At 47.7% G+C, this 25,144-nt stretch overlaps 2 protein-coding genes and 1 non-coding gene across 3 annotated transcripts; 1 reads left to right on the top strand and 2 right to left on the bottom strand.

Annotated features, from left to right (window-relative positions):
• Nucleotides 1-6,138: 6,138 nt before the first annotated feature.
• LOC112876665 (uncharacterized membrane protein At4g09580-like) lies at nt 6,139-9,278 on the top strand. The gene is made up of 4 exons (XM_025940825.1): nt 6,139-6,472; nt 7,986-8,256; nt 8,498-8,668; nt 8,782-9,278. The coding sequence occupies exons 1-4, from the start codon at nt 6,312-6,314 to the stop codon at nt 8,944-8,946; spliced, it is 768 nt and encodes a 255-aa protein (XP_025796610.1). The 5' UTR covers nt 6,139-6,311; the 3' UTR covers nt 8,947-9,278.
• A 4,451-nt stretch (nt 9,279-13,729) lies between these two features.
• LOC112896063 (WEB family protein At3g02930, chloroplastic-like) lies at nt 13,730-17,024 on the bottom strand. Its single transcript, XM_025964072.1, has 3 exons — nt 16,641-17,024; nt 16,312-16,525; nt 13,730-16,205 (listed from the first exon to the last, which is right to left on the bottom strand). Exons 1-3 carry the CDS (start codon nt 16,658-16,660, stop codon nt 14,148-14,150), a joined length of 2,292 nt encoding a protein of 763 aa, XP_025819857.1. The 5' UTR covers nt 16,661-17,024; the 3' UTR covers nt 13,730-14,147.
• Nucleotides 17,025-20,524: 3,500 nt separating this feature from the next.
• Nucleotides 20,525-20,611, bottom strand: TRNAM-CAU. The gene is given in 2 exon segments: nt 20,525-20,560; nt 20,574-20,611. It is a non-coding gene; the product is annotated as a tRNA-Met (tRNA).
• Between the last annotated feature and the right edge of the window lie 4,533 nt (nt 20,612-25,144).

Raw genomic sequence — 25,144 nt, 5'->3', positions numbered from 1 at the left:
GTAGGGCATCATTTTTCTTCCATGAGCGTGACTGGACATAAAATCCACCAAAACAAGAATACATCTTCTTGCATGCTTATACTTCAATTTGGTCTCATAGTTTACATTAAACTAACGAATGCACATATTTTTGAACATTATGATCCCCACTGAAGCCACTCTAATCATCGTTAGAAAGATCACGAAAGCGCTAATTTAAGAAATGCAATTAAACTATAAAATTGTGCAGCTTTTTTATTAGCATTAGTAATTGAATCATGAGCATGTACCTTCCTGGATAACAAGAGCAATATGAAAGGCTCCACATGTTTCTAGCCATTCATGACTCTACGCATCATAGGATATAAATGATGCTTAAACGGTACCAATTGCGTGCTTACCTACTTAAATGCTAGGAGTGCTCCTACTTTCTTTTAAGTTTCAGAAAAGTTAATGATACCAATTAGAGCAGGTACAATAAGGCCTAGTCAGCTGGCTATATAAGCTTTATTTTATTATATTTACGCTGAGGTGGAGGAGAGAAGAGAGAAGAAAGAGGAGCTGGCTGTAGGATAGTAGCCAGCTCATAACTGGCTATAGCACAAGTTCCCAGACTGAGGTGAGAGAATGAGAGTATGCAAGTGGGTCTAATATTAATTACGCAACACTCTTTTAGCCAACATAATAGCCAATCTATTATATTTGTTGACTACAATATTAACTTTAAATGACATAGCAAACTCTTATAGTCGGCAGCGGGCTAAACTATTGTTCTTGCTCTTAGAACTCTGAAGTTCTCAGCCAATGGCAATTTTGAAGCAAAGCTATCATCTGTTTAGGTGCCAATTCATTGCAAGTTGCAACCCTTCCTCGGAAATCACATGTAAGTGGGATTTTAGATCTGGGACTAATTTTTAGTACATGTCACATCGGATGTTTGATGCTAATTAGAGAGACTAAATATGAACTAACTATAAAAGTAATTGCATAAATGCAGATTAATTCACGAGATAAATCTATTAAGCCTAATTAATCCATCATTAGTATGTGTTTACTGTAGCATAATATTGTCAAATCATGGACAATTAAAATTAATGGATTTATCTCGCAAATTAGTCAGGTGTGAGTATGACAAGGATCGTACTCAGCAGCACTGTGAGCACAGAACAGAAGGCGAGCCACAAGTGACATGGGTGGCTGGAATTCCAAAATCCAACCGAAAGCGCATCCCTGCATGTTACAAATAGCTTTAGATGATCTCATCCAAAGGGCCTCTTTAGATCATGCCGTAAAGGCAAAATTTTTTTGCAAAAACGACGTTTTTGTCTTTACGCATCTAAACGGACCGGCGCATTTTTTTTTTGGCATTTGGGCCCTGTAAAGGTAAAAAAATTTTGCGATGGAATCTTGCCAATTTGAAGTACTAAATGAAGTCTATTTACAAAACTTTTTGCACAGATGGGCTGTAAATCGCGAGACGAATCTAATGATGCTAATTAATCCATGGTTAAGCAATAATTAGCGGATGGTTACTGTAGCATCACTGTTGCAAACATGGATTAAGTAGGCTCATTAGATTCGTCTCGCGATTTACAGCCCATCCATGCAAAAAGTTTTGTAAATAGACTTCATTTAGTACTTCAAATTGGTAAGATTCATTTAAAAATTTTGCGTTTATGGTTTTTTTGCGTTTACGGGGTGGGAGCCGTAAATGCAAAAACTTGTAAACTTTTACAGCCCCCATTTTGCGTTTACACCTTTTGCGTTTATACGTCGTCTAGACAGGCCCAAACTTCTGGAAGCGGGAAAAATCCTGCCATCGAGCGGCCGCCTGACCCGCGTCGTGCGTAGTCAGCGCGCACATCGTCCTAAATGTACTTGCATTTAATGTGAAGAACTAATCTACGGTGAGACGCAATTCTGCGCCCTTCCATTTGGAGTTGGCGAATGAACCAGCGTTCTTCCCTTCCCCTTCCCCGCATGGCCTACGTCCTACGGTCCTACCCCGTCTATGCCTGTCCATTGCTCAGATGACTAGACCGGACTCAGCCAGCCCGCCTCAGCCAGTGGCGTCGTCGCCACCGCCCGCGGCGCCCTGCCGGCACAATGGCCGGGGTTTTGATTTAGGCCAGAAGAAGAAACTGATTAGCCAGCTGTAGCATGTAGGTTGGAGCTGACGCCAATGCATGCTTTTTTTCTTTTTTTTTCTTTGTGAAAGGAAAAGCTGACGACGATATGCTTCAGGTCAGGTTTCTCTTTTATCTCTTCCTTCTTTATCACAGGTAAGGTACTAACGGGTGTTAAGTTTCAGAGGGCTAAGCTTTAGCTCTGTCACATCAAATAGAATTTTATTATTTAAAAGTATTAAATAAAATTTAATTATAATACTAATTGCAGAATCCCTATGCTAATTCGTAAGACGAATTTAATAAAATATATTAATCTATAATTAGCGTATGGTTACCGTAGTATCACTGATTATAGATTAATTAGGCTTATTAAATTTATCTCATGAGTTAGCACCCATTTGTGGAAAAAAATCCGCGCAGGACCCGTATTTCATGTCATCGGATTGTAGTTGATATAGACTTTATTTTATGCACAGAGTAGTAAGTATTGTATGTGTAGGTGTCATGATCTGCAGCCAGTTGTTGCACTTGGTATATATTTTGGACTCTTTATTATCGTGACACTACTATTTAAGTAGGATATTATTTTTGTATGAAAATGGAACTATCTTTTTTTGTTATATTTAGTATTTTTTATTATAGTATTTTTTGTTATCATTTATAAATTTGTTGTGTAGCAAAGCTTTTGGTTTTTAAATTTTGAGCAATCTTTTGCTCAAAACCTTTTAATGTAAAGACGTTTCGGTGTCCGAATCGTAGGTAGAATGGATCTTACGTAAATATTTATTTGGATGAATTGTAAAAGCGTTTGAATTTAAAGTTGTACTATATAATAAAGCAGTGGATTCTAAAATTTTAAGCAACTTTGTATTGAACACTTTTTAATTTGAAGATGTTTTGATGTCCATATTGTAGGTACGATGGATCACATCCAAGTATTTGTGCAAAAAAATTGCGAAAGTGTTTTGAATTTTAAATTTGCTCTATAATGAAGTTCTAGTTTTTTAATTTTTTTTCAAATTCTATATTGATCAACTTTTGATTTCAACATGTTTTGATGTTCAAATTGTATGTATAAACTTAACCCATGTAGAAGTAACGGATGGAACGGGTTATGATTTGATTTAATTAAAATCCGAGGATTTTCCTAAAAAAATTCTGAGAGAGGATCAGGACGGTGGGTTCATTTTGTAAAAATTTAGAATTTTATTTGCAAAAGCGCAGAACAGAAAAGAAGGCAGATTTGATAAGTTATAGTGGCAGACCCACTTCTACTGATTTCTTTCAGGAAGGTTCTGTAAGGGAAGAAATCTGAGCTGTGACCTGGTAACCTTGATTTCTTTCGAAACTCCTTACCGGGAAGGTTGGACTACGAGTTTATTTTGAGAAAAGTTATGGATTTTTTTCGTAAAATTACCTGGAAGAGAAGGTCGTATTGCGGGTTGATTTTTTTAAAGTTCGAGAACTTTTTGCAAAATGACCAGAATTCGCATGATCCGGTCCGTCCGCCAGGCTGATCGGACAGGAACGGCCGGCGACGTGGCCACCCTCCTTGCCGTCTTTTGGTGCATGAATTGTAAGACAGATAGCTGTCACGCGAAAAACGCCTAACAGAAACGAGTGGTAAAACTTCTCAGCTCCTATCCGACCAAAACAATTGGTATGATTGACCTAAATGAAACTAGGTTTGCCTTAACCGGGGGGGGGGAGAGAATCTAGCTTGAACTGAATCTGCGACGCCATTGGTCGCCAAGAGCTCAGAAAAGGGTTGAGAAAATGCAAGGGACATGTGCCGCGTCTGGTGCTGAGACAAGTTTTGGATGTACAGGCCCGTGCCGTGACGCATGCAACGCATATGAGTCTCTGAATTCTGACACTTGCAACAACAACAAAATTCTGAAATTGACAGAAACAAAAGAGTCAAAGTTATGGACAGACAGAGAGCTCGTTGTGTTGCTCAGCGAAATCGAACACCGGCACGCCGATCACGTCATGTCACGGGCGACGCCGGCGAGCTAAAAAGTAGCAGGCATGTGAGCTGAGTTCATCGATCGTTGAAACGCAATTCTGTGCCCTGCCATTTGGAGTTGGAGAATGGAGGCGAGGCTGCTAGCTAGGATCGGAATGGTATCAGCCAATTCCTGCCGATGTGTTCTCAATTCTGATGGTCCGTGCAGTAGCATGATCTCGAAACAAAAACCAACTTCAATGGCGCCAGCACCCAGCAGGAGATGGAAACGAGGCTTCCCAATTCAGTCGCAGAGATCACCATCGGGTGAACGAGCGGAATAGCTGCATGGTCTTAGGCTCTTAGCCATGGCTCTTCGACCACGCTGTCGCCGACGCCGTTCCTCCAGTAGTCCAGTGCTCGAGCTCGCGGCCTGAATGTCTATGGCCGCGGACGACGCGGCCATCTACTCCTTCGGTTCTTCCTCATCCGAGTGCGGACGGGAGCTTGGGGATGGAGAAACGAGTGACCTGGGCGGAGGAGATGAAGCGGCGGCGGCGACGTCCTGGGCACCGATGCAGGCTCGCCGGGCCTCGGGGCCGGCGGCCGGCCGTAGCGGCCGGGGAGGCGGTGATGCAGATTTTTGCAGAAAACCCCCTAAATGTATTGTGATTAATAACCGCGATCCAAATATTTACACTAACCCCCCTAAATCGGATCGCAATTAATAATCGCGATCCGATTATTTTCATGAACACCCTAAGTTAGAATATTATTTTGTAAAATAGTCCCTGCGTATTTCCCGTCCGGCTCCGGCAACGGCCGCCGCCTCGTCGCGAATGGACTAGATCTCCCTCCCTCTTCCCGCAAAACCTCTCCTGCCGGCGCCCTCCCTCCTACCCCGTATCTCCCCGTCCATTGCCCAGACGGCCAGACCGGACCTGGCCAATGGCGCGCCATCGCCTAGCAGGGATGCATCGGATGGCCATTCCGAGCTCATCAATCTCGAACCTGTCGAGCGGCATGGCGGCCTCAACACCATATCAACACCAACGAGGGAGAGAACAAACGGATTAGAGGCTTAGCAGAGCGATGATTTGATTCGACGTGGGCACTGGTGCTGATCATCTGCATCTACGAGTAATCTTGAAACACGGGCTCCTTTTGTTCGGCCATGGTTTCCTCTCAAGCGCAGCAAACCAGTAGCCAGAATCAAATGGAACCAGCCAGTGGCCCAGGATAGGAGGAACCAGCCAGAAGAAGTACCCAGCATTTTCGTCGTGACTCACCCAACATGACAGCTGTGGGCACAAGAAAGATCCACGCAAGCATATGCAGATTGCAAGTCAGAAACCAGCGTGAGCATATCTGCATATGCAGAGCAGGGGGTATCCCAGCAGTACTGAAGCACTCAACAGAGTATGCCTTTCTTTAACAACTCGCCTGCTAAACCTCATCTTGGGTGGCCTTTTACAAAACACTCAGGCCACTAATCTAAGGACATGCTCAAGCTCCTAAGGCAAAAACACTTCGAGCTTTGGAGCCTGCCTCTAGGGAATCAGTATTTGTATTTGTACTAGGCGAGAGAAGAAAATGAGATTTGGCTCAGTTACTTAAAAAGAAAACTCGAGTAACCTATGACCATGTGACATTACAAATAAAAAGAAATAGACTCATAAAAAATTCAAAAATTCAAACAGAAAAAAATTGGTAGTGGGGTACAAGGTTGGAGTACACATCCACAACTCCCTCCTTGAGCTCCGAGATGAGGCGTTTTCCCTTTTAAAAAATTAAACTAGAAATGTGTCCAATAAGACCTTAAGAAAAGGATATGTAAAAAGAAAAACACAAGCTAGACTACAAGGATGAGCTTCAATTCAAAATAAAACGGAATAATTAAGACGCCAATAAAATTGTGGTTCCAACAGGAGAGAGAAAAAAAAAATACCGAAACACAGCCACATAGGAGTACCCGATTCTGCCAAAATACAGAGAAACTCTGTCTAAAAAACCATAAAAACAGGAGGACAGAATATTCCAACATCTCTCCGTTTCCTAAAAGCGACCAGACAGGAAAGAGGAGAAGCGTAACCCCAAGTCCAATAGAAGGAAGGCTACGGCGCTCTCCATTGTCCCCTCCCTCCTTTCTCCTCTCCTCTCGTCTCGTTCCCCGCACGCTAGAGTCCCGACCTCGCCCAAACGGCCAACCCGCGGAAGAGTTTGCTGGTGGAAGAGGGGAGGAGGAAGAGGACGAGATGGCGAGGGAGGACAGGTTCCCGGTGTGGGAGGCGGCGCTGCTCGCCGCCGTGGCCGCCGTCTTCGCCGCGGCGCTGGGCGGCGTCTACGTCTCCGTGCCCCACTCCGACTACAGCTTCCTCAAGCTGCCCCGCAACCTTCAGGAGCTCCAAGTCCTCACGTAATCCAATACTCTTCGTTTCCACTTATTGTAATTTCGTGCTCCAACCTCCAAGTCAATCCACAAGGCAACAATTGTCTTTTTCCTCTTTTTTAGATTTTTTTTCTTGATGTTTTTATAGTTTCCAGGCTAACAGGGTGATAAATCTTGATAGTCTGGTTCTAACTAAGCTCTAGTTCACTGTTTTTTTCAATTAACATCACACTTGTCTTTGTTTTTTCATAAAAGTAATTTTGAAGCTGTTCTTGAAGTAAGATTTGGGTCAAAATTATTTACTTCTGCTTCTGATATGGTCCTTCTTGTGTTCTGCGGCTGATTATGTGAATTTCTGCGGACGTGGAGATGATATTTCCTTGATGGGAAGAGGATTTCAGTGATTCCGTTGAGCGAATTTCCTTTGTGTTGCGGCAAAAATAATCCTTGTTTGCAGGTGGGCGATGAAGCAACAGTCTAGAGATATAGCCAAGTGAGGAACTTGCAGGAGTATTTCAGTAGCACTTTTATGCCCCTGGCGCTTTGTCATGTTTGATATAACCAATTAAATATTTAGCAATGCAGTAAGTAGGACATGAACTTGTAAGGCTAATCACAATGGGGTTTCATGGCCAGTTTCGTGACATTGATTACCATTAAGGCTAATCACAATGGGGTTTCATGGCGGATTACCATGATGCATCAGCACTTTTGATGATGTGGCACTCATATAACGAGGGAAGAGAAGGAACCAGTTTTATCCCCACGACACTCTGCTAACTCGTTTCCAAGACGTTGGAAATGGCGTGAAACGACCACTGTGACCGCCGTTGTTCCATGGGGGATCCTGTGCGCCAATAGATCAACTAGCATTTAGTTACACTGGTTTGCTTTGGAAACAGTGAAATGAAACTCTCTATTGAGGCATAGTGTTTCATTCATTCCCCAAGCTAACGTGGCATTCTTAGAAATAGGGATATAAAACCCCCTATTGTGATTAGCCTAACATGGTTATCCAATTCCAAGGAAGTTAGGTTCATGCACTTTTCTGCCTGTGGTCCCTAAATTCATTGAAGAAAGTAATTAATTTCGGAGTCGGTGGAGTATATAATCCCTTCTTTTCGATGTTACCTTTCTGACCAGCTGTAACTGTCGTACGTTTTGGACCTGGGAACTCAGAGCGTGTATTGTTTATTTTAGGACATCAGAGCGTGTATTGTGAGATGTGCCTTTTGTTCAGTTTTCATACTGTTAGATAACAAGATTCGTTGTAACCTTGTGTGCACACGTGAGTACTGGTTCAGCGTCCTCATTTGTAAGTTAACAAATACTTAATTGCAGATATTTGTAAGCTCAGCATTTGTTCTATTTTTTGGAAGTTCTGCAGCAAATTTACTGTTCAACTTTTATTCATGAAGTTAGCATCTGCAACTTAGTATAGTGTTTGTTACACAGTTTGACTTCAGTTGCCACTATGTTATTGTAGGATGGATGAATGTTCAATTACAATGTTTCTAACTGTGGAATGCCTAACTTGCAGCAACCATTTGGAGGGCTACACCAGTGACTACACCATCCAGGTGCTGGTGGGCTACTGCTCTGTGTACATCTTCATGCAGACATTCATGATCCCAGGGACTATTTTCATGTCCCTGCTTGCCGGGGCCCTCTTCGGGCAGCTCGGTGGTCTTGCCCTGGTGATCTTTGCTGCCACTGCCGGTGCTTCTTCCTGCTACTTCCTGTCCAAGCTGGTCGGCAAACCACTGGTCTTCTCGTTGTGGCCGGACAAGCTCTTGTTCTTCCAAAAGCAGGTAACAGCAGGACCTGCATTGTTAGTTGACATTCAGTTATGAGCTTATGATAATGCTCAAACATTGCATGCTGTCTTATGCTCAATTTACTGCCAGTGTGCCAATAGCATTGCTACTTCCTTGATTGGATATTTCTTATAGGAGTCTGCGGTCACTCCATGTTTATATTAAGTCATTGCAGAAGTACAATGTTAATGCACACAACTGGAGGGAGTAACTGATGTTAATCACTTTTTTTCAGGTTGCAAAGAGGAGAGGGAAGCTGCTGAATTACATGCTGTTCCTGAGAGTCACTCCAACACTTCCCAATACTTTCATCAATTTTGCTTCACCTATAGTGGATGTGCCTTACCATATCTTCTTCTTAGCGACAGCCATTGGCCTTATCCCAGCTGCCTATGTGACTGTCAGGGTACAGTATTTCCTCATTTACATGTCACAACAATTACTGTACTAGTGCCCTTAAGTGCAATCTTCATTGCGCTATAGTTCGTTATCCTAACCTTTCTATTTTCTGAATTTCAGGCTGGAATCGCTTTGAGCGACCTGAGATCGCTGAACGACCTATACGATCCGAAGTCGATAGTGGTGCTGTTCCTGATCGGCCTTGTTTCGGTGACGCCAACACTGCTGGGCAAGAACGAGACGCAAGGCAGAGCACCAGCAGACATGGCAGCTAGCACCAACTGATCACTTGCACGCCACCCCAGCGCCCTCCTCCCCTGTACATACTGAAGCTCAGCGCCTGGTGGTGCCTCCATGACTTCGAATCAAATGGAACCCGTCGCCGGCCACGAACATGGCGAGGGTCCCACTCCGTCTCCACTTCTGGGAAAACTTCTGTGCTGATATTGTGAAAGGGATGCATCATATCATGGTCGCCTCATGCTAAATCTTGCAAGCGAAACGGACATCGGAACAGACTGCTTTCGATTCTTGTGTTTAACTGATTCACTGATCATTGTATCCTGAACACGCTAACCAGATTCAGTCAATACAGCTGATCCAGTGATTCATGAACATCTGCCGTGTTTGTCGTATGCCTGTGAAATCTTTTTCTTCAGCGTAGTGTATCTGGTGCTTTTGCGTGTGGTCTGTGGAGATGTTGCGTTTGTTCTTGTTCGGACGCACCAGGAGATGCGAATGGCCTGTCATTCTCGATCTTTGCTTTTATTTCAGACATACGTGATCATTCATAGCTATTCGGGGGGAGGCATTATTTTTGTGTTGACGATAGTGCTTTTGGTTGGTGATGCATATGAATGTGCTGTGCCTCTCTCTTTGTTGGGACCTATTTGAGCCGTGCAATGGCGTGGACGGTGGTACGATGCGAGGGACCACACATCCTCGGCAACTTGTTGCTGGCGCTGCAAAGCTGCTGACGAGGCGTCCATGTTCGGTATCCTTGCAGGGGAGGTTGGTTTGGTGGCTGAGCGCCACTTGTCGCCGTGCTCGACTGGCGTCGGGCTTGGCTAGGACCTGCTGCGTGGCCGCGGCGCACGAGTGAGCACGGCCACAGGGTGTATGGTCTGGTCCACGATTTGCACGTTGACGTGTCGGCTAGCTCCTGTCGAGTGAACTTTTTTTTCTTTCTGAGGAACTCCTGAGTGAACTTTTGCGCTTCCTCACGAATAGCCCACCCACCCGATTTTGGCCCACGAAGTCCCAACAGAAGGCTTGGGGCCGTGAAAAATAGTGGTCGACTCGCGCCGGCCGGCTTTTTTTGAAAAAGGGATAACAAAATTAAATTCGAAAAAGCGATGCCGATTGGCAAAATTTCGGAAAATAGGTACCTCCCGCCCGATGAACGGGCGGGAGGCGTGGGGCCGGGCACCTCCCGCCCGTTGATGGGCAGGAGGTCCCAAAATTATTTCCAGGCCCCTCCCGAAGGCCTCTTCGCGAATAAGAAACTTTTCTTATTCACGAAGAGGCTCCTAAAGCGGGCGCGGGGGCATCCCACCCGCCCAACGGGCGGATGGTCCGGGGGCCGTAGACTGCGGAGGGGCATCCCGCCCGTTGGGCGGGTGGGAGGTTGCGCCGGCCACGTGGTCCGCTATAGCTGTTCCCAGCAGAGCTCCGAAAAAGCTTCCTGTGCGGTATTTGCTCACGCGACCGCACTGTAGCATGTCCCAGCAGCATGCGGATGAAGGAACGGGAAAAGGGACGACCCCTCCGGCAACCCGTAAATCCACACCCTCTCTCTCCAAACTCCGATCACTTCCCACCTATTCTCGGGTGACGCGTGGCGATGGGTCAGGAGCAGAGGAAAGCGGGTGAGTGGAGGTGGGCCAGCAGGGTGGCAGATGCGGTGCCGCATCCGCATGCTGCTGGAAGCAGCCACTGCCAATCACGCGGGCCCCGCATACAGCCTGCCCCTGTTTCCCGATGGGGAGGGGCGCACTGCTGGGAACAGCCTGGGGCCGCGGGAACGGGGGAATTGGCCCGGTCTCCAACGAGTAATCACTGGGCTGTGAAGTGCGGTATACTCAATGACACGTGGGTCCGTATTGGATTTGAAAAAAGTTGTAACCTTGATAATTGAACTAAATTTAAAATTTATGTATACAAAAGAGTATGGCGAATAAATCTTGTATTTGAAAAAAGTATGAATTTTAAATAGTTTGTAAAATATAAATTCTAACAAAAAATAAAAAAAATAAGCGAGGTGGGCACCGCCCCTCCTGCCTGTTGGGCGGGTGGGATATCTCAGGGGCCTATTCGCGAATAAGAAACTTTTTTTATTCGCGAAGAGACCCTCGGGAGGGGCCTGGAAATAATTTTGGGACCTCCCGCCCATTGGGGAGGTACCCATTTTCCGAAATTTTATCAATCGGCGTCCCTTTTTCGAATTTAAATTTTTTTATCCCTTTTTAAAAAAACTCCCGGCCTCTCTCCTAATCCGGCCCATGAACTGTCACACGTCCGCAACACGGCCTACACAGCCCCGAGCGCAACGGCGCAGCCCGTTTCCGCAACAGAAAGAAACCCAATGGATAACCGCCTCGCCGTCCGCCGCGCAAACGGCAAGGAATCGCGGCGCGGAGGTATCCCCCGGCCAGAAGCCCCACGATCCCCACACGGCGGCGCCAAGTTTCTGCGCAGATTCACCGTGCTGTGCCGGTGGCCGCTTTCTCCTGCAGCGCCGTGCGAGGATTCCGCCGGAACGTGGAGCTGCCGTCCTTCCGTCCGGTGCGCGCGCACGGCTCCTGCTGCAGCCCTGCACGGCCGCCCGCGCCGCACCGCGCGTCGGTGCCCGAGCCGAGCTGTCTGCAGGGCGCGGCCGAGGCGGCCACCTGCCGCTTCCTTGCGGGGACGGCGATTCCCGTCCCAGGTCACGGCATGTGCGAGGAGGGTCCTCGCGTATCCTTCTGATCGAGCAGATGAGTCTTCGAGCGGCCGCCTGGCCTGGCGAATTCTTTACTCCCACACGTGCGTACGCGACGGTCATTCTTGGCTTCACGGCCTTGTCGTCCGTCGTTGCCAGGAGTACCTGTCCCTGTCCAGTGCTGATTCGCTGTCACATTAGCGTCGGAGGAGTGATGCTCATGTACCTTTGCTAGCTACTATCTCTGCACATTCAGCTGGAAGAACGTGATGGCCTGGCCCCGGATTTCCTGGTAAGACCCAAAAGCATCTAAGGGTGTGTTCGGTACCGCTATCTAAATGCCGAATCCTCTAAAGTTTAGAGGATGGGTACCGAACGGCCCACTATTTCGCTGTACTGTTCACTTTAGAGCCCCCGTTTCTTTTAGAGGCACCGGCCACTCTATTTTTCCTCTAATCCGGCGGTCACGGTTCCCAGCGCGGCCTGCTCCTCCCCCCGCGGCGCCCCTGCTCCGCCCCTCCCCGCGGCGCCCCTGCTCCGCCCTCCCGCCGCGGCGCCCCTGCTCCGCCCCTCCCCCGCGGCGCCCCTGCTCCGCCCTCCCGCCGCGGCGCCCCTGCTCCGCCTCCGCCTCCGCCCCTCCCCCGCCGCGGCCCCGGCTCCGCCTCCGCCGCGGCGCCCCTGCTCCGCCTCCGCCGCCGCCCCTCCCCCGCCGCGGCCCCTCCCCCGCGGCGCCCCTGCTCCGCCCCTCCGCCGCGGCGCCCCTGCTCCGCCCCTCCGCCGCGGCGCCCCTGCTCCGCCCCTCCGCCGCGGCGCCCCTGCCCGCGCCCCCCGACGCGGCCCCTCCCCCGCCGCCGCCCCTGCTCCCCCCCCCGACGCGGCGCCGCCCCCGCCGCGGCCCCTCCCCCGCCGCCTGCGCCCGCGGCCCTCCCGCTCCTCTTCGCCCTCGCGCTCCTAGCCGGCGCCGCCCGCTCCTCCCCCCGCGCGCCACCGCCCCGCCCCCTGCTCCTCCCCGCAAGCCGCGCCGCGCCCCTGCTCCTCCCCGCGTGCGCGCGTTAGACGCCCCGGTAACGAACGCCCCTCTAAATAGACTCTAAAATGTTTACACCTCTAATTTATCCATCTATATTTTAGACCCCTCTGGTACGAAACGAACACACCCTAACCCTATTTCTCGAGGCATTTTTAACAGTGACAGGGATCTGCAGTTTCTGTGGGCCAATGCAGTGTTCTTGCCCCCCTGTCATTGACTACAGGGGTAATCGTCTCTTCAGACTTCAGGGAGAGTGATCATGCCGCAGCACACGTCGTGGGTAATGGGGACGAGGGTCAGATTGTTTTCTGAAGATGCTGGCCCTCCAAGAACGCTGATCCGAGACATGCCACGCATGAGCGCTCTGCCCCAGAGCTTCTTTCTCCGGTGCAGAGCTGTCAGGGACCCACATGTTCCCACTGAAAATAAAACCCCCCACCCGCACATGTTCCCACACCCTCGGCCGTGTTGCCCGTCCCCTGCATGGGCCAAACGCCATCTAGTTGGGCATGGCGACATTCAGACAGAGTTCTTATTTTCGAAAAAAAATATATATTCAGAGTTCTTGAGTCCCAGACAAACTGGAATTCAGAAGCCAGCAATGCGGCTCAGAACAAGAGTGGAACGGCGTGTGAATTTAATTGCATGATGCTACGGGCTATTTGGATACAGAAATTAATTTTTAATCCAGGTCACATTATAAATCGGAATTGTATGCCAATTAGAAAGAACTAGATATAAATTAACTATAAAACTAATTGTATAAATGGAGACTAATTCACGAGATAAATCTACTAAGACTATCAATCAATCATTAGCACATGTTTACTGCAGCACAACATTACCAAGTTATCAACTAATTATGCTTAATAAATTCATTTTGAGAATTAATCTTCATTTATATAATTGATTTTATAATTAATATATATATTTAATACTTCTAATTGATATCAAATATCCATATGATGGAATTAAACATCCAAGATTAAGTTCAGTAACCCCAGTCCAAACACCCGCTACATGTGAGGCCCTTGACTGGCATTTATGCATATGCAGTGGATGCCGGATTGCCGGTTGTACTGACCTTCCATTCAGGAGGTCGGAGAGATACGCGGGCGTAATAAATACAAGCTCAAGTACATTGGCGTCCACTATGCACAGACCTTCACACTGGACTCGGTCATCAAGAACAGCAACTCCATTTTGGTTCTGCTTTAGATACTTTACACTCACAGATACTGTGAAGTATATTGGAGAAGAAATGAACTGAAACCTCACATCCCTTTACATTAACATTACCCCAGCAGACCAAGAAATACATGAACTAGAGTATGATGAATGCTCCTCAAACATACACAATATAAGGAATTAGACAGAAAAAGGGAAGCAAATACAGCACCCTTCTGTTCTCTTCTGAGACTTCTTATACTATTATCTTTACTTCCAACTCTGCAGGACCAAAGTGAAAGTGAAGCTAGAGAAATAGTCATCCATAGCGTACATCGATATTTTTTCTTTGAGATGGCTCAGTTTGTTCTAATGCTGGCTTTTCTTCTTCAACAAACCACCAAATTTTTTCATCAAAGGCTTCTTTGGTTGCTGCTGCTTGATTGCCAGCTTTGTGTTGTTGTTCATCCTGGTGTCCGTGGACAACCTGTGGCAGTCAGAGGCAGCGTCTCCCCTGTTGGACTCCAGATCGAGTTCTGATTCGCCATCTTTCTCCTTCTCGGTAGACAAGTTGTAGTCGGTGACCTTGCTGTTCTCCCACATCTTGGCAACTACCACCACAGGATCATCTTCCTTGGTATTTGCCTTTTCATTCTCATCTTTCGGACCTGTGCCATTTAGCACTCTACCTTTTGCATTGCCAAGCATGGAAGATATCTCCTTGAGTTTCTCCGAGGCGGACGATTCTTTGACCTGTAGCTCATCATTCTCCTGTTTTATGTTCTGCAGCTCATTCTCTTTGTCCAATAGCTTCTCTTTCCAGCCCAGTGCTTCAGCTTTTGCTTCATCCTTGGCTCTGTTAGCTTCCTCCACCTGAGCTTCCAGCTCCTTCAGCCTCTCCTCCAATTCAGCATTTCTGTTCTCCCAGTCTCTCGCCGTTTCTGTTGCCTTATCCATCTCAACTCTCATTGCACTAGTTTCTTCTTCAGACTTTTTGATGGAGCTCACAAAGCTGGCCTCCTTGGATTGCCAATCCTCAGATGTGTTCTTTGCTTCTGCTTCCATTCGCTCCACCGTCTTCTTCAAGCAGACTCTCTCGTAGTTTGCTTCATCAAGCATAACCTCATAGTTCTCCTGGGTGTTCTTGAGATTCATGTTGAGCTCCTCTATCTGTGCTTTGGCACGCTCAATCTCTTCTTGTTTGTTGAGGTACCTTTCCCGTGCCTCTCTTGCTTCACCGGACATTTCATGCAATGCTGAAGCTAGATCTTCCATAGCCTTCTTAACTTTCTCATATTCATCTTTGCTAGCTTCTAGTTCCTGAGCCAGCTTCTCCTTCTCTTCACATATTGACTCAATATGTGAACTTGCATTGTTCTCATTGTTGATAGCATCCATCTTCTCCTCTTCAAGTGCTTGGAGCTTCGACTGGAGCTCATTGATCTCTTCCCTCAATTCAATCGCTTCTTTCTCTGCAACATCAAGACGCTCATTTGACGCAATAATATCTTCATTCTGCCTAGCTACCTCATCTTCTAAGGCTTGCAGCTTGTTCTGAAGGTCAGAAAGTTCAGATTCTTTCTCAGCGAGCAAGGTGCTTGCTGCATCTAATTCTTTCATCACTGAATTCAAGGAATCGACCTTTAACATGTAAGACTGATTGGCTGCCTCCAATTTAATTTCCAGTATTTCAGCCTTTTGTTTCCATTCATCAGCCAGCTCCTCTGCCTCGGTTGTGGCCTTTGTAGCATTAGCGACATCAACTCTAAGCTCTTCAATCACATCTCCTAATTCAGCTACCTTCTCTTCAGCATCCTTTGCTTTCTGGAGCTCTATCTTCAGTGCGGAGACCTCTGCCTCGAGCCTCATGATTTGCTCTGCACCTTCTTTCTCTTTGCTCTCCAGCTCAGTGTCAAGCAAATCTTTCAGGCGAGCAACCTCTGCATTGAGGAGCTCCACCTTGTGAGCATTCACTTCACTAAGCCGGGCCGCATCATCCACCTGGTTGAGCGCCAAGTTCTTGGCGTCGATCGCATCAGCCAGCTCATACCTCGCCTTCTCGAGCTGCTCCACCGTCGAGCGCAGCGCAGCCGCGTCAGACTCCTGCTGGCTCCGCATGTTCTCCAGCTTCCTCTGCAGCTCCTCCTCTTTCTTCTGCATCGACTCGATGCTCGTCTGCTCCAGCTCGACTGCCCGAAACATCTCGGTCTCGGAAGCCTCCTCCGCCTTCTTCCGCGCGGCAAGCGCGACCATCAGGTTGGCATTAGCCTCGTCGGCCAGCCGTTTGGCATCCTCCAGTTCCTGAAGGACCTTGCCCTTCTCCTTCTCCTTCTCTACCAGCTCCTCCTTGGCCTTCACGAGCTCCTCCTGGACCGCGGCGAGCTGCGCCTGCAGCTCCTGGGACAGCTTCACAGCGCTGTTTTGCTTCTGCAGCCATTCGAACGGAAATAACTCACAAGTCACAACCCAACATCTCAAAAGTAAACCAAGCTCACCAAGATCACACGACACTGGAGAATCAAAGAACACGTACCTCGGCCGGGGGCGTGCTGAGCCGGTCGAAGACCTTGGGTGTGCGGCGTTCGCCCGACGGCGGCTTGTCCGCAGACCTGGGGGACCTGTCGGCTGTGCGCGGCGCTTGCGATGGGGTGCCATTGGCCGGCTTGGCGGAGGCCGGCTTGCTCGCCCTGCCCCCCTTGGGCGTCGGCGGCGTGACCTTGCCGCTCTTGCCTTCGGCCGCCGCAGATCTGCGTCCAAAGAATTGAAATTTCTGCTCAGATCAAGAACCGAACCAAACAACCTACCAGGATCTGCTGCCAAAACAAAGAATTCTCGCGTGGAACCAGAGAGATCGATGCTTACTTCGGCCTGGCTCCCAGCATTGCTACGGCTGCCTTCGCCGCTCTCTGTGACTCCAAACGGGGATGGTGGGCGGCGTCGGCGCAAGGTTGGGAGTGAAGAAGCAGTCGGTGCGTCGGTGTTGGTCGCTGTGAGCAACAGCAGAAGACGGGGCGGCCGTGGCGGTAGCTAGGGGGAAGGGGAATAGAATCTGATCACCAGCATTGGCGTCATGAACAGCTAAGCCGGGTGTATATGGGGGTGGATTTCGAGTACGGATCTCACATTATTTGGCTGGAGAGAGAGTGAGAGAGAGACAGTGATTGAGGGGTGAAGTGTAAAGCCAGGAGAAAAGGCAGGGCTTGGAGCCAGTTGAAGCCCTAGACTAATGCCAGCACCAGTACTTTATCAGAGAGAGGGAGAATAAGATCACACTGTGCGGCATGGTTAACGAGCACGCTTTGCTTGAGCTCGCAGCTGTTGCCCCCTCTAACCACCGCTGGCCGGGCGAGCAGACAGAGGGCGACCGCGGAAAAAGACACCACCTGCTTGCTTCTTTTCCACTCTTTCTTTCTCCATCCCCCTTGCTCGCTTTTACAGAGTTGTACGCCGGTGTCCCTTGTGAATTGGGAATAGCGGCAAGTGAAAAAGGCCAAAAGGGCCAGGTGATTTCGCAAGAAAACCCCCAGCCTTTTGCCACCCACTTCCCGGGCAGCCCGTAACCTTTTTTAGCTCCTGCTGCATCAAGGTTTCAGACTTCAGAGAACTGAACTTTTTTTCCCCTTAACTGACGCCAGCAACTACTGTGAATCGATTCAGTAAAAGAACCAGTAATTTTCACATGTGATTTTTCTGTTGTGAAGGAAGCCAGAGCAAGACCGCAGAAGCTTCCACGGCAAATCAGGTACTGTATTCGATTGGGGTACTGTATTAAAGCATCGAACATGACCGCATAAAACGCTGTCGTTTTCATCTGGGCAACGTGCTCCGGCCATAACATGCGCCGGTGCTGTCCACCTCTGTGTCCCCCCGGGAACCAGCTCTGCACGCCGGACGAGCCCGGCATTCGTGGCTAATGCCGATTATTACTAGCACATTATTACATTACTAGTATAATCCATCGATTCATCCTGCAAACCAGAGGCGAAGCCGGAACAAAATACCACCGGGTTAGCCGGTTACTTGTTGAAGTTTAACCGAGGTGTAACACGGTGAAAAATTGTTAGGTATAAGGGAACTCGTGGAAATCATCTAGTTCAGCCGACTCCTATGCCATCACGCAGCTCCGCCCTGCTGGAAACTGTATTAACTAGTTGCCACTTGCCCAAGAGGACTCGTAGCCAGGAGCGGGGGCAAGAGCTACTGGAGAAGAACGTGCCCGGGCGGTAAAAGCGCAGGCCGTATGGTATCGCGGTGTCAGCCCGAGGAGGGTACGGTACCCGGGGGCAGGGATGCTGTCCAGGCGACCAGAAACCCAAGTGGTCAGGAGAACAGTAAGACATGCGAGTCAAATGTCAATGTCGTCCTGGCGCGAGGTGAGTGTGGCGTCCTGGAGCCACGTTAACTGCTCTTTGGAGGGGGCTATTGCCGCCGACAGGAGGATAGTAGAATGTGGCCAGCGTGCACGCACCGGAGCGGAGAAGCGCCGGAGGAGAAAAATAATGCCCCTACGAAAGAGCCGATACTGCTGCTCCATTATGGGTTTTTTTTATAGGACGGTACTCAATCAATTATCTAATGAGTAGAAGAAAAAGGCTCGCTCATCTTTTCAATGCCTGAATTGTACAGTCCTGGCAGATATCCGTGTGTTTAATGTATATAGTATACTATGTGGTTCAGAAATCAGAATTAACAACTCTACCTTTCCTCTGTTTTTCCTAAGGAAAAAAGGCATTATTATTTCTGTGCTAATTGATTCATTTGGCTAGGCATCATTCAGGGTTTTTCAGCTCCTTTTGGCTCCTCAGGGAAAAAGGAAGTGGAAATGTTTGATATGGTGTCAAACTGGCATCTTGGTTGCCATTGCTATGCCCGTATTCTGGAATCAGCAAACAAATCTGTTGGGGTGGAATTCCCCGTCGGTAGGGAAAAAAAAAGCATGAGACCGAAACATGCCCCGCCATTATTATATGCAAAAGGAAGTTTTTATGATGGCGACACTATATAAGGTATGTCCAGTAAACTGGTATATTACTCCTTGCGATATTTTGTTTACAGAAATTATGTTTTCACAAATATGAAATAGAACAATTAACTTCATCCAATTGGCCATCCAACAAAACTTTGACTCGTTTACTACCTATAAACTGTCTAAATTGGTTGAATCTATCATATATGAATCCTATGAATTTTGCCTCTTTGTTTCTCCTCATAGAGCTTGCATTTTGGGCTCAACTTTTGTAGGGCAATCGTTGACTTCAAGACAAATAATTATGGAAACCATCAAATAAAATATTTAAATTCTCAAGTTACCTTGCTAAAGGTTATTATGTGATTTAGCAATCCACCAAAAATTGACTTGAGGCTCAATTTACATGATTGAAACAAAACAGGTAAATTTCATTATATAGGATGGATTCAGCTAGCTGAATACAACAAGATTCTGAACCAAATTCGATACATAAAGTAAAGTGAGGAAAAGGTAAATTATTCAAAGCAACAAAGTAGATTCCTTTAAAATATCCCCCGACGCACAATAGAAGCCCAACCGCCGCTTCACTATCGTAGACGGTCGCTGAGCTGAACGGAAGATCCTCGTGGCCTCTATCGATGTGCCGGTGGCTGGCCGGAAGATGAGACGTCAGTGTACGCGCAAATTCCTCTCACCGACGCAGAAAAAATACGCCCCGAAAAGACGGCGGCACTACAGTACAAAAAGTCACCCATAAAAAAATAGAGGTTTCTACAAAACGTGCCTATCAATTCGCTAAGCACAAATCAGACGGCTACAAAACTCTTGCAGCAACCAAAAATCAGAACAAAAGCATGCGGAGAAACCGAAGTGCGCGAACAAATACACGCGCGCGTCAGCACAAACCTGCTAATCCCAGCTCAAAATTTAGGGTCGCTGATCACGGCGGCGGGGCCCTACTCGCGCATACAATATTCCTCCCCGGATCAACACGATCCACGCCAACGCCGTGAGCGACCCATCATCCATCGGCCTCGATCTCTCGTCCTCGTAAAGAAAAAACACCCAAGATCTCCCGTATCCGCGACCCAAATAGTCCCCGCCACCGGCGGGATCCTTTTGGTGGTTTTCTCCCGGCGCATGAACTGGATCTCAGTTGGCAGGAGAAAGCCGCGCACGGCCAGAGGCCAGAGGCCTGCCGCTACAGGCCGGGCACGATCGATGCCGATGCCGATGCCGATGCCAGTGCCACTGACCGATCGATCAAACGGCGCAACCCTCTCCTCCCAGTGGGCACTGGGCAGTCCCCACGCCGGTGGGCGGTGATCATCGCGCTGTGCTCGCTCGTATGGAGTACAGGACGGAGCCCAATCAGGGCACCGCTGCCTGTGTATGGGTCGGAGGCTTGAGGGTCGCATGATCTCGGAGCCTCGCCGGCTGGCGACCGTCCGCTCGATGTGATGCGTTGCCCGGCGCGCGATGAGGAGTCCCGAGTCCGGCACCCCCGTGCCTCGCTAAGCGGTCGCCGTCGGTGGTGGTGTGCGGTAGTGCACGGAGCTACTGGCCCTTAGCTGGGCGCAAGTGAGACGGGGCCGGAAGGAGCAGCGTGTCGTGATGGCGATACTGGCGGGAGGAGAGAGGGAAGTGTGAACAGTTCCAGGATGCCCGTGGAGCACGGAAGGCGTGAAATTGTAGGACACGGCTAGCTTACATGTGTTGGGTGATGAGGGCAGAGAAGATGTCAGCAAAAAAAGAATGGGACGACAGAAAAAAATATTGGGGTGAGAGAGGCTCGAACTCTCGACCTCAGGATAACTCAATTTAGCTATGAGACCTACGCGCTAGCCAACTGCGCCACCACCCCTTTTTTGTGGGGGAACTGTCAAACAAATATTTAAACAGCATACAGTAATTAGTGAACCTAAAACACACACATCGAAGTTCATGTATATGCACCGCTTGGGCTTCTTGCTAAGATCCTTCAATCCTTCATCACCAGTTGCGGCAGGTTCTCGGTAGCGCACTGCCATAAGAGCCAGGACGAACTGGGCCCGATAATTGAGCAAGTAGCCGCGCGCCGGCCCATGGTGTGCGTGATGGTGCTCGTCAGGGGATTGAGCTCGCGCGACACATCTTCCGGCACTCCTCCCGCCTGTGAACTCCCAGCTTCGCCATGTTCAGGGTGACCGGGGCAGCCTCATCGTGGCGTCGCCATCTGGATGCTTCACCACCCATTCCCTCTCTACGAACACTTGTTCAGTTATTACCACGACCATTAAGCTACATTAGCTTTGAGCATAGGGCCATCGGGAGTTGGAAGATATGGCAGTTTCAGAGACACCTTGCAAATGTCGACAACGTGATCCAAGTCCGGAACTTCCAAATCAAAAGCACAAATGAAAAGCCTGGAACTCAGTTGTGAACTGTAAATGTGCTATACACTGCACCTGATATCCCGTATCCTTGCCGACAGTAATGTATTTACAGAAACAGGAGCATCATGTCAGACATTCAAGTGGTTAGTGATACCCAGGAGAATGAAGTTTTCCTCTTCCTGAATACTCACTCTCCTGTGCATCAGTTCAAATAATGAAATGGAAGACTGACCCGGTCCCAGTTGCAGTTAAGTTCAACAACCGATAGCCCATGCATCACCACCTTCGCTGTCTATCCATGGATCAATGTTTGCGTCCTCTTCACGACTTCATGGATATAACTAGAACAGGCCCGTTTCCAAAAAAAAAAGAACAGGCCGGCCATATGACTTCTGAGCTTCCAACTCCTTGTGCATATACAATACCTTCAGCTGTTTGCATATATGCATCCGCAGACAGAATGCTTGTAATTTGTTGCCCTGAGTGTCAACTGGTTGAGGGGAGAGTAGGTTGACTGAAGCCGAGGCCAGAAACCCTGTCGAAGCAACCGAGGTCAACGTGATGGTGATATGCCCAAGAGCCCATCATCAAAATACGGTTTAAAGGCCCAAGAGGATATTGATCCAAGAGGGATTAGGGTTACTAATGGACCTATGAGATAGAAGCTCATTAGTACATCCTATATATACGAGGGAGGGGCTAGGGGGGCGACACAACCTGTGAGCCGCGCCACCTCCCTAGCCGTCGCCCCCCCTCTCTCGGCCGACGCCCTTGCCATGTGTGCGGTGCTAGCACACCGACGCTCGGCGTTTCATCCTCGTACGTGTGGACTCCGTGGAGGCGCTGCTGCGACTGCTGCGCTGATCGGCTGCTGGGATCAAGGATGAGGAGCTCGGTTCGTGGGACGTGATCGACTACTTCCTCTACATTGACGCGCGACTTCATCCGCTACGCTGCGCGTCTAGTGGTAACGATCTATGATCTTCTACTCGCAAGTATCTTGGGTATATGCGGTAGTGATGCTAGCGTAGCCTACCCATTTCCCCACAGTGGCATCAGAGCCATCTTGCGTAGTTTTTGGTCTGGATCATTAGCATATAGGTGATATGTTGTCGTAGTAGATTGGATCTATTACTTTTGCACGGTTTGATTAGATCAATTGGTCATAAGAGGTTAAAACTGGAGCGAGTTGATTGCACGGCATGTGACAAAAAGATTAGTTCGTGTTCTTTCTCTGTTATGCATACGACATGTCCCTACCGGCTGGAATCACCATCAGGGACTAACTGTGTGTATAGGCAGCAGATTGAACCAATAGATCGAGGTCATGTGTAGATGCAGTCTTCTCAAGTGCAAAGTTTGCACGGTCAATGTGATTGACCTAGTGAAAATTGAGGCATTATGAATGGCTCGAATTTGAGGTGATGCGATCACTCTGATGAGATTTCATAGGGATTCAATAGATGCGATCTGTGTAATTCCGTGAGGTTTTCTCGCTATAGCGGCTTCCTAAGCGCTACTTTGGCAGAACACGTCGTACGTCTAACTTGTTTTTGCAGGGTATGATGTGAATGGTATGGCCTCAATGTCATGTGATGATGTATGTGGTGATTTGTGCGGCCTGTGTGTCGCAAGTTAACACAACCGGGTTGAGGTTGCACCATTATTGCATAACGACCTGCGTGTCGACTTGTGATGTTTGAATCCTCATGTAATTATTTCACTAGCTATTAGATGTAGTAGCTTAGTATCTTTTCATGGAGGCTTCAATCATGATGGCGATGATGATCACCACAAGACAGGACGGATGGCAATGGAGGTCACCTTGGCCATGGCGATGGAGCCCATTGTGATGCAAGAGGCTATACTATTCACAATATAATATGATTATATGCCTGTGATGTTTATTTTCCTGTCATACTATTCTTTCATGCTTTTATATATGGTGGATGTTTTAATCATGATAGAATAGCTTCCCTCAGAAAAGGTTGAGTTTTTGATGCCTTTTACCAATAGCTGCACCTATAAATTTTGATCGCTGTGTGGTAGGTTTACCAAAGTAGAGTACCCTCAGCTATCACTTTTGTATAGGGTGGATGTCGGATATTCACAAGCATAGTATTGGTTTACTCAACAAAGCTATCAAAACAGTTTTGGGCTTTAAGGCATAGGGTTTGGGCCGGGGCATTGGATGCCACCTAACAAACAAGAGTCGCATAAAGATGTAATTAGTAATTTGTTGCTTAATTGTATCACTACTTTTCTAGCCGTGATGCTAAAGCTCACTAGGATTTTAGTAATTATGGATCTTGAACCACTATATGTCATTAGAGGGAAGATGACTTTGATATAATAGGTTGTCTTTTGTTAAATCAGTTAATGAAAGTCTTTACATAAACTTAGTGTTGAACTCTTGCTTTACTTTAATGTTGTAGATCATGTCTGCCAGGAACAATTCTGCTTTCAATTTGCGTTCTGTTCTTGAGAAAGAAAAATTGAATGGAACAAACTTTATTGATTGGTACTGCAACCTGAGAATTGTTCTCAGGCAAGAGAAAAAGGAGTATGTTCTTGAGCAGCCATATCCTGATGATCTCCCTGACAATGCAACTGCTGCTGATCGCAGAGCTTATGAGAAGCACTGCAATGACTCACTTGATGTTAGCTGTCTGATGCTCACCACCATGTCCCCTGATCTGCAGAAGCAGTATGAGCATGCGGATGCTCACACCATGATCGAGGGGCTGCGTAGGATGTTTCAGAACCAAGCCAGGACTGAGAGGTTCAATATCTCAAAGTCCTTGTTTGCGTGCAAGCTGCCAGAAGGTAGCCCAGTCAGTCCTCATGTGATCAAAATGATTGGTTACATTGAGACTTTGGACAAACTTGGTTCTGAACTTCACCAAGACTTGGCTACTGATGTTATTCTCCAGTCGCTTCTAGGGAGCTATGAGCCTTTTATCATGAACTTTCAAATGAACGGCTTGGATAAAACATTGAGTGAGTTGCATGGGATGCTAAAGACAGCAAAGGAGAGCATTAAGAAGAATCCCAATCGTGTGATGATGATTCAGAAGGGGAACAAAAAGAGGAAGCGTTGGACGCCTCCTAATCCCAAAGGTAAAGGCAAGGAAAAGAGTTCCAGTGGTGAGTCCTCGGGCTCTAAGCTAAAGCCAGCACCTAAGGCCAAATCTGGCCCTACTTCTGAGGATGAATGCTTCCACTATCATGAAAAGCGACATTGGTCTAGGAACTGCAAGAAGTACTTGGAAGAAAAGAAGAAGAAGAAGGGAAGTGAGACTTCCACTTCAGGTATAAATGTTATAGAAATTAATATTGCATTATTTTCCAGTGAATCATGGGTATTTGATACTGGATCGATGATTCACACTTGCAAATCGTTGCAGGATCTAAGTGAGACTAGAAGATTTGCAAGAGGCGAGTTGGACGTTCGTGTCGGCAATGGCGCAAAGGTTGCGGTGTTGGTGGTCGGCACCTACCACTTGTCTCTACCCTCCGGATTAGTTTTGGAATCAAATAATTCTTATTGCATTCCTGCTTTGAACCAGAACATTATTTCTTCTTCATGTTTGGAAGAAGTTGATGATTTTAAGATTGTAATAGAGAACAAACGTTGTTCTATTTTTTGCAATGGTATTTTTTATGCTCATTGTACATTGGTGAATGGATTATATGTTCTTGATCTTGAGGATAAATCTGTCTGTAACATTAATACTAAGAGGCTTAGACCAAATGATTTGAATCCCACTTTTATTTGGCATTGTCGCTTAGGTCATATAAATGAGAAGTGCATTGAACAACTCCATAAAGATGGATTGTTAAGCTCATTTGATTTTGAATCATTTGACACATGTGAGTCTTGTTTGTTTGGAAAGATGACCAAAGCGCCTTTCACTGGTCATAGTGAGAGGGCGAGTGACTTGTTGGGACTTGTACATACTGATGTATGTGGACCAATGAGCTCAATAGCCAGAGGTGATTTTCAGTACTTCATTACTTTC

The sequence above is a fragment of the Panicum hallii genome, chromosome 1 (assembly GCF_002211085.1).
Source record: "Panicum hallii strain FIL2 chromosome 1, PHallii_v3.1, whole genome shotgun sequence".
Taxonomy (NCBI): Eukaryota; Viridiplantae; Streptophyta; class Magnoliopsida; order Poales; family Poaceae; genus Panicum; species Panicum hallii.
This window is presented reverse-complemented; position numbering and strand designations above follow the sequence as displayed.

Coding starts and splice junctions, on each gene's coding strand:
- LOC112876665 (XM_025940825.1), top strand. CDS start 6,312: ATGGCGAGGGAGGACAGGTTCCCGGTGTGGGAGGCGGCGCTGCTCGCC. Junction 6,473..7,985: donor CAGGAGCTCCAAGTCCTCAC/GTAATCCAATAC, acceptor CCTAACTTGCAG/CAACCATTTGGAGGGCTACA. Junction 8,257..8,497: donor TCTTGTTCTTCCAAAAGCAG/GTAACAGCAGGA, acceptor ACTTTTTTTCAG/GTTGCAAAGAGGAGAGGGAA.
- LOC112896063 (XM_025964072.1), bottom strand. CDS start 16,660: ATGCTGGGAGCCAGGCCGAA. Junction 16,526..16,640: donor ATGCTGGGAGCCAGGCCGAA/GTAAGCATCGAT, acceptor CTTTGGACGCAG/ATCTGCGGCGGCCGAAGGCA. Junction 16,206..16,311: donor TCAGCACGCCCCCGGCCGAG/GTACGTGTTCTT, acceptor GAATGGCTGCAG/AAGCAAAACAGCGCTGTGAA.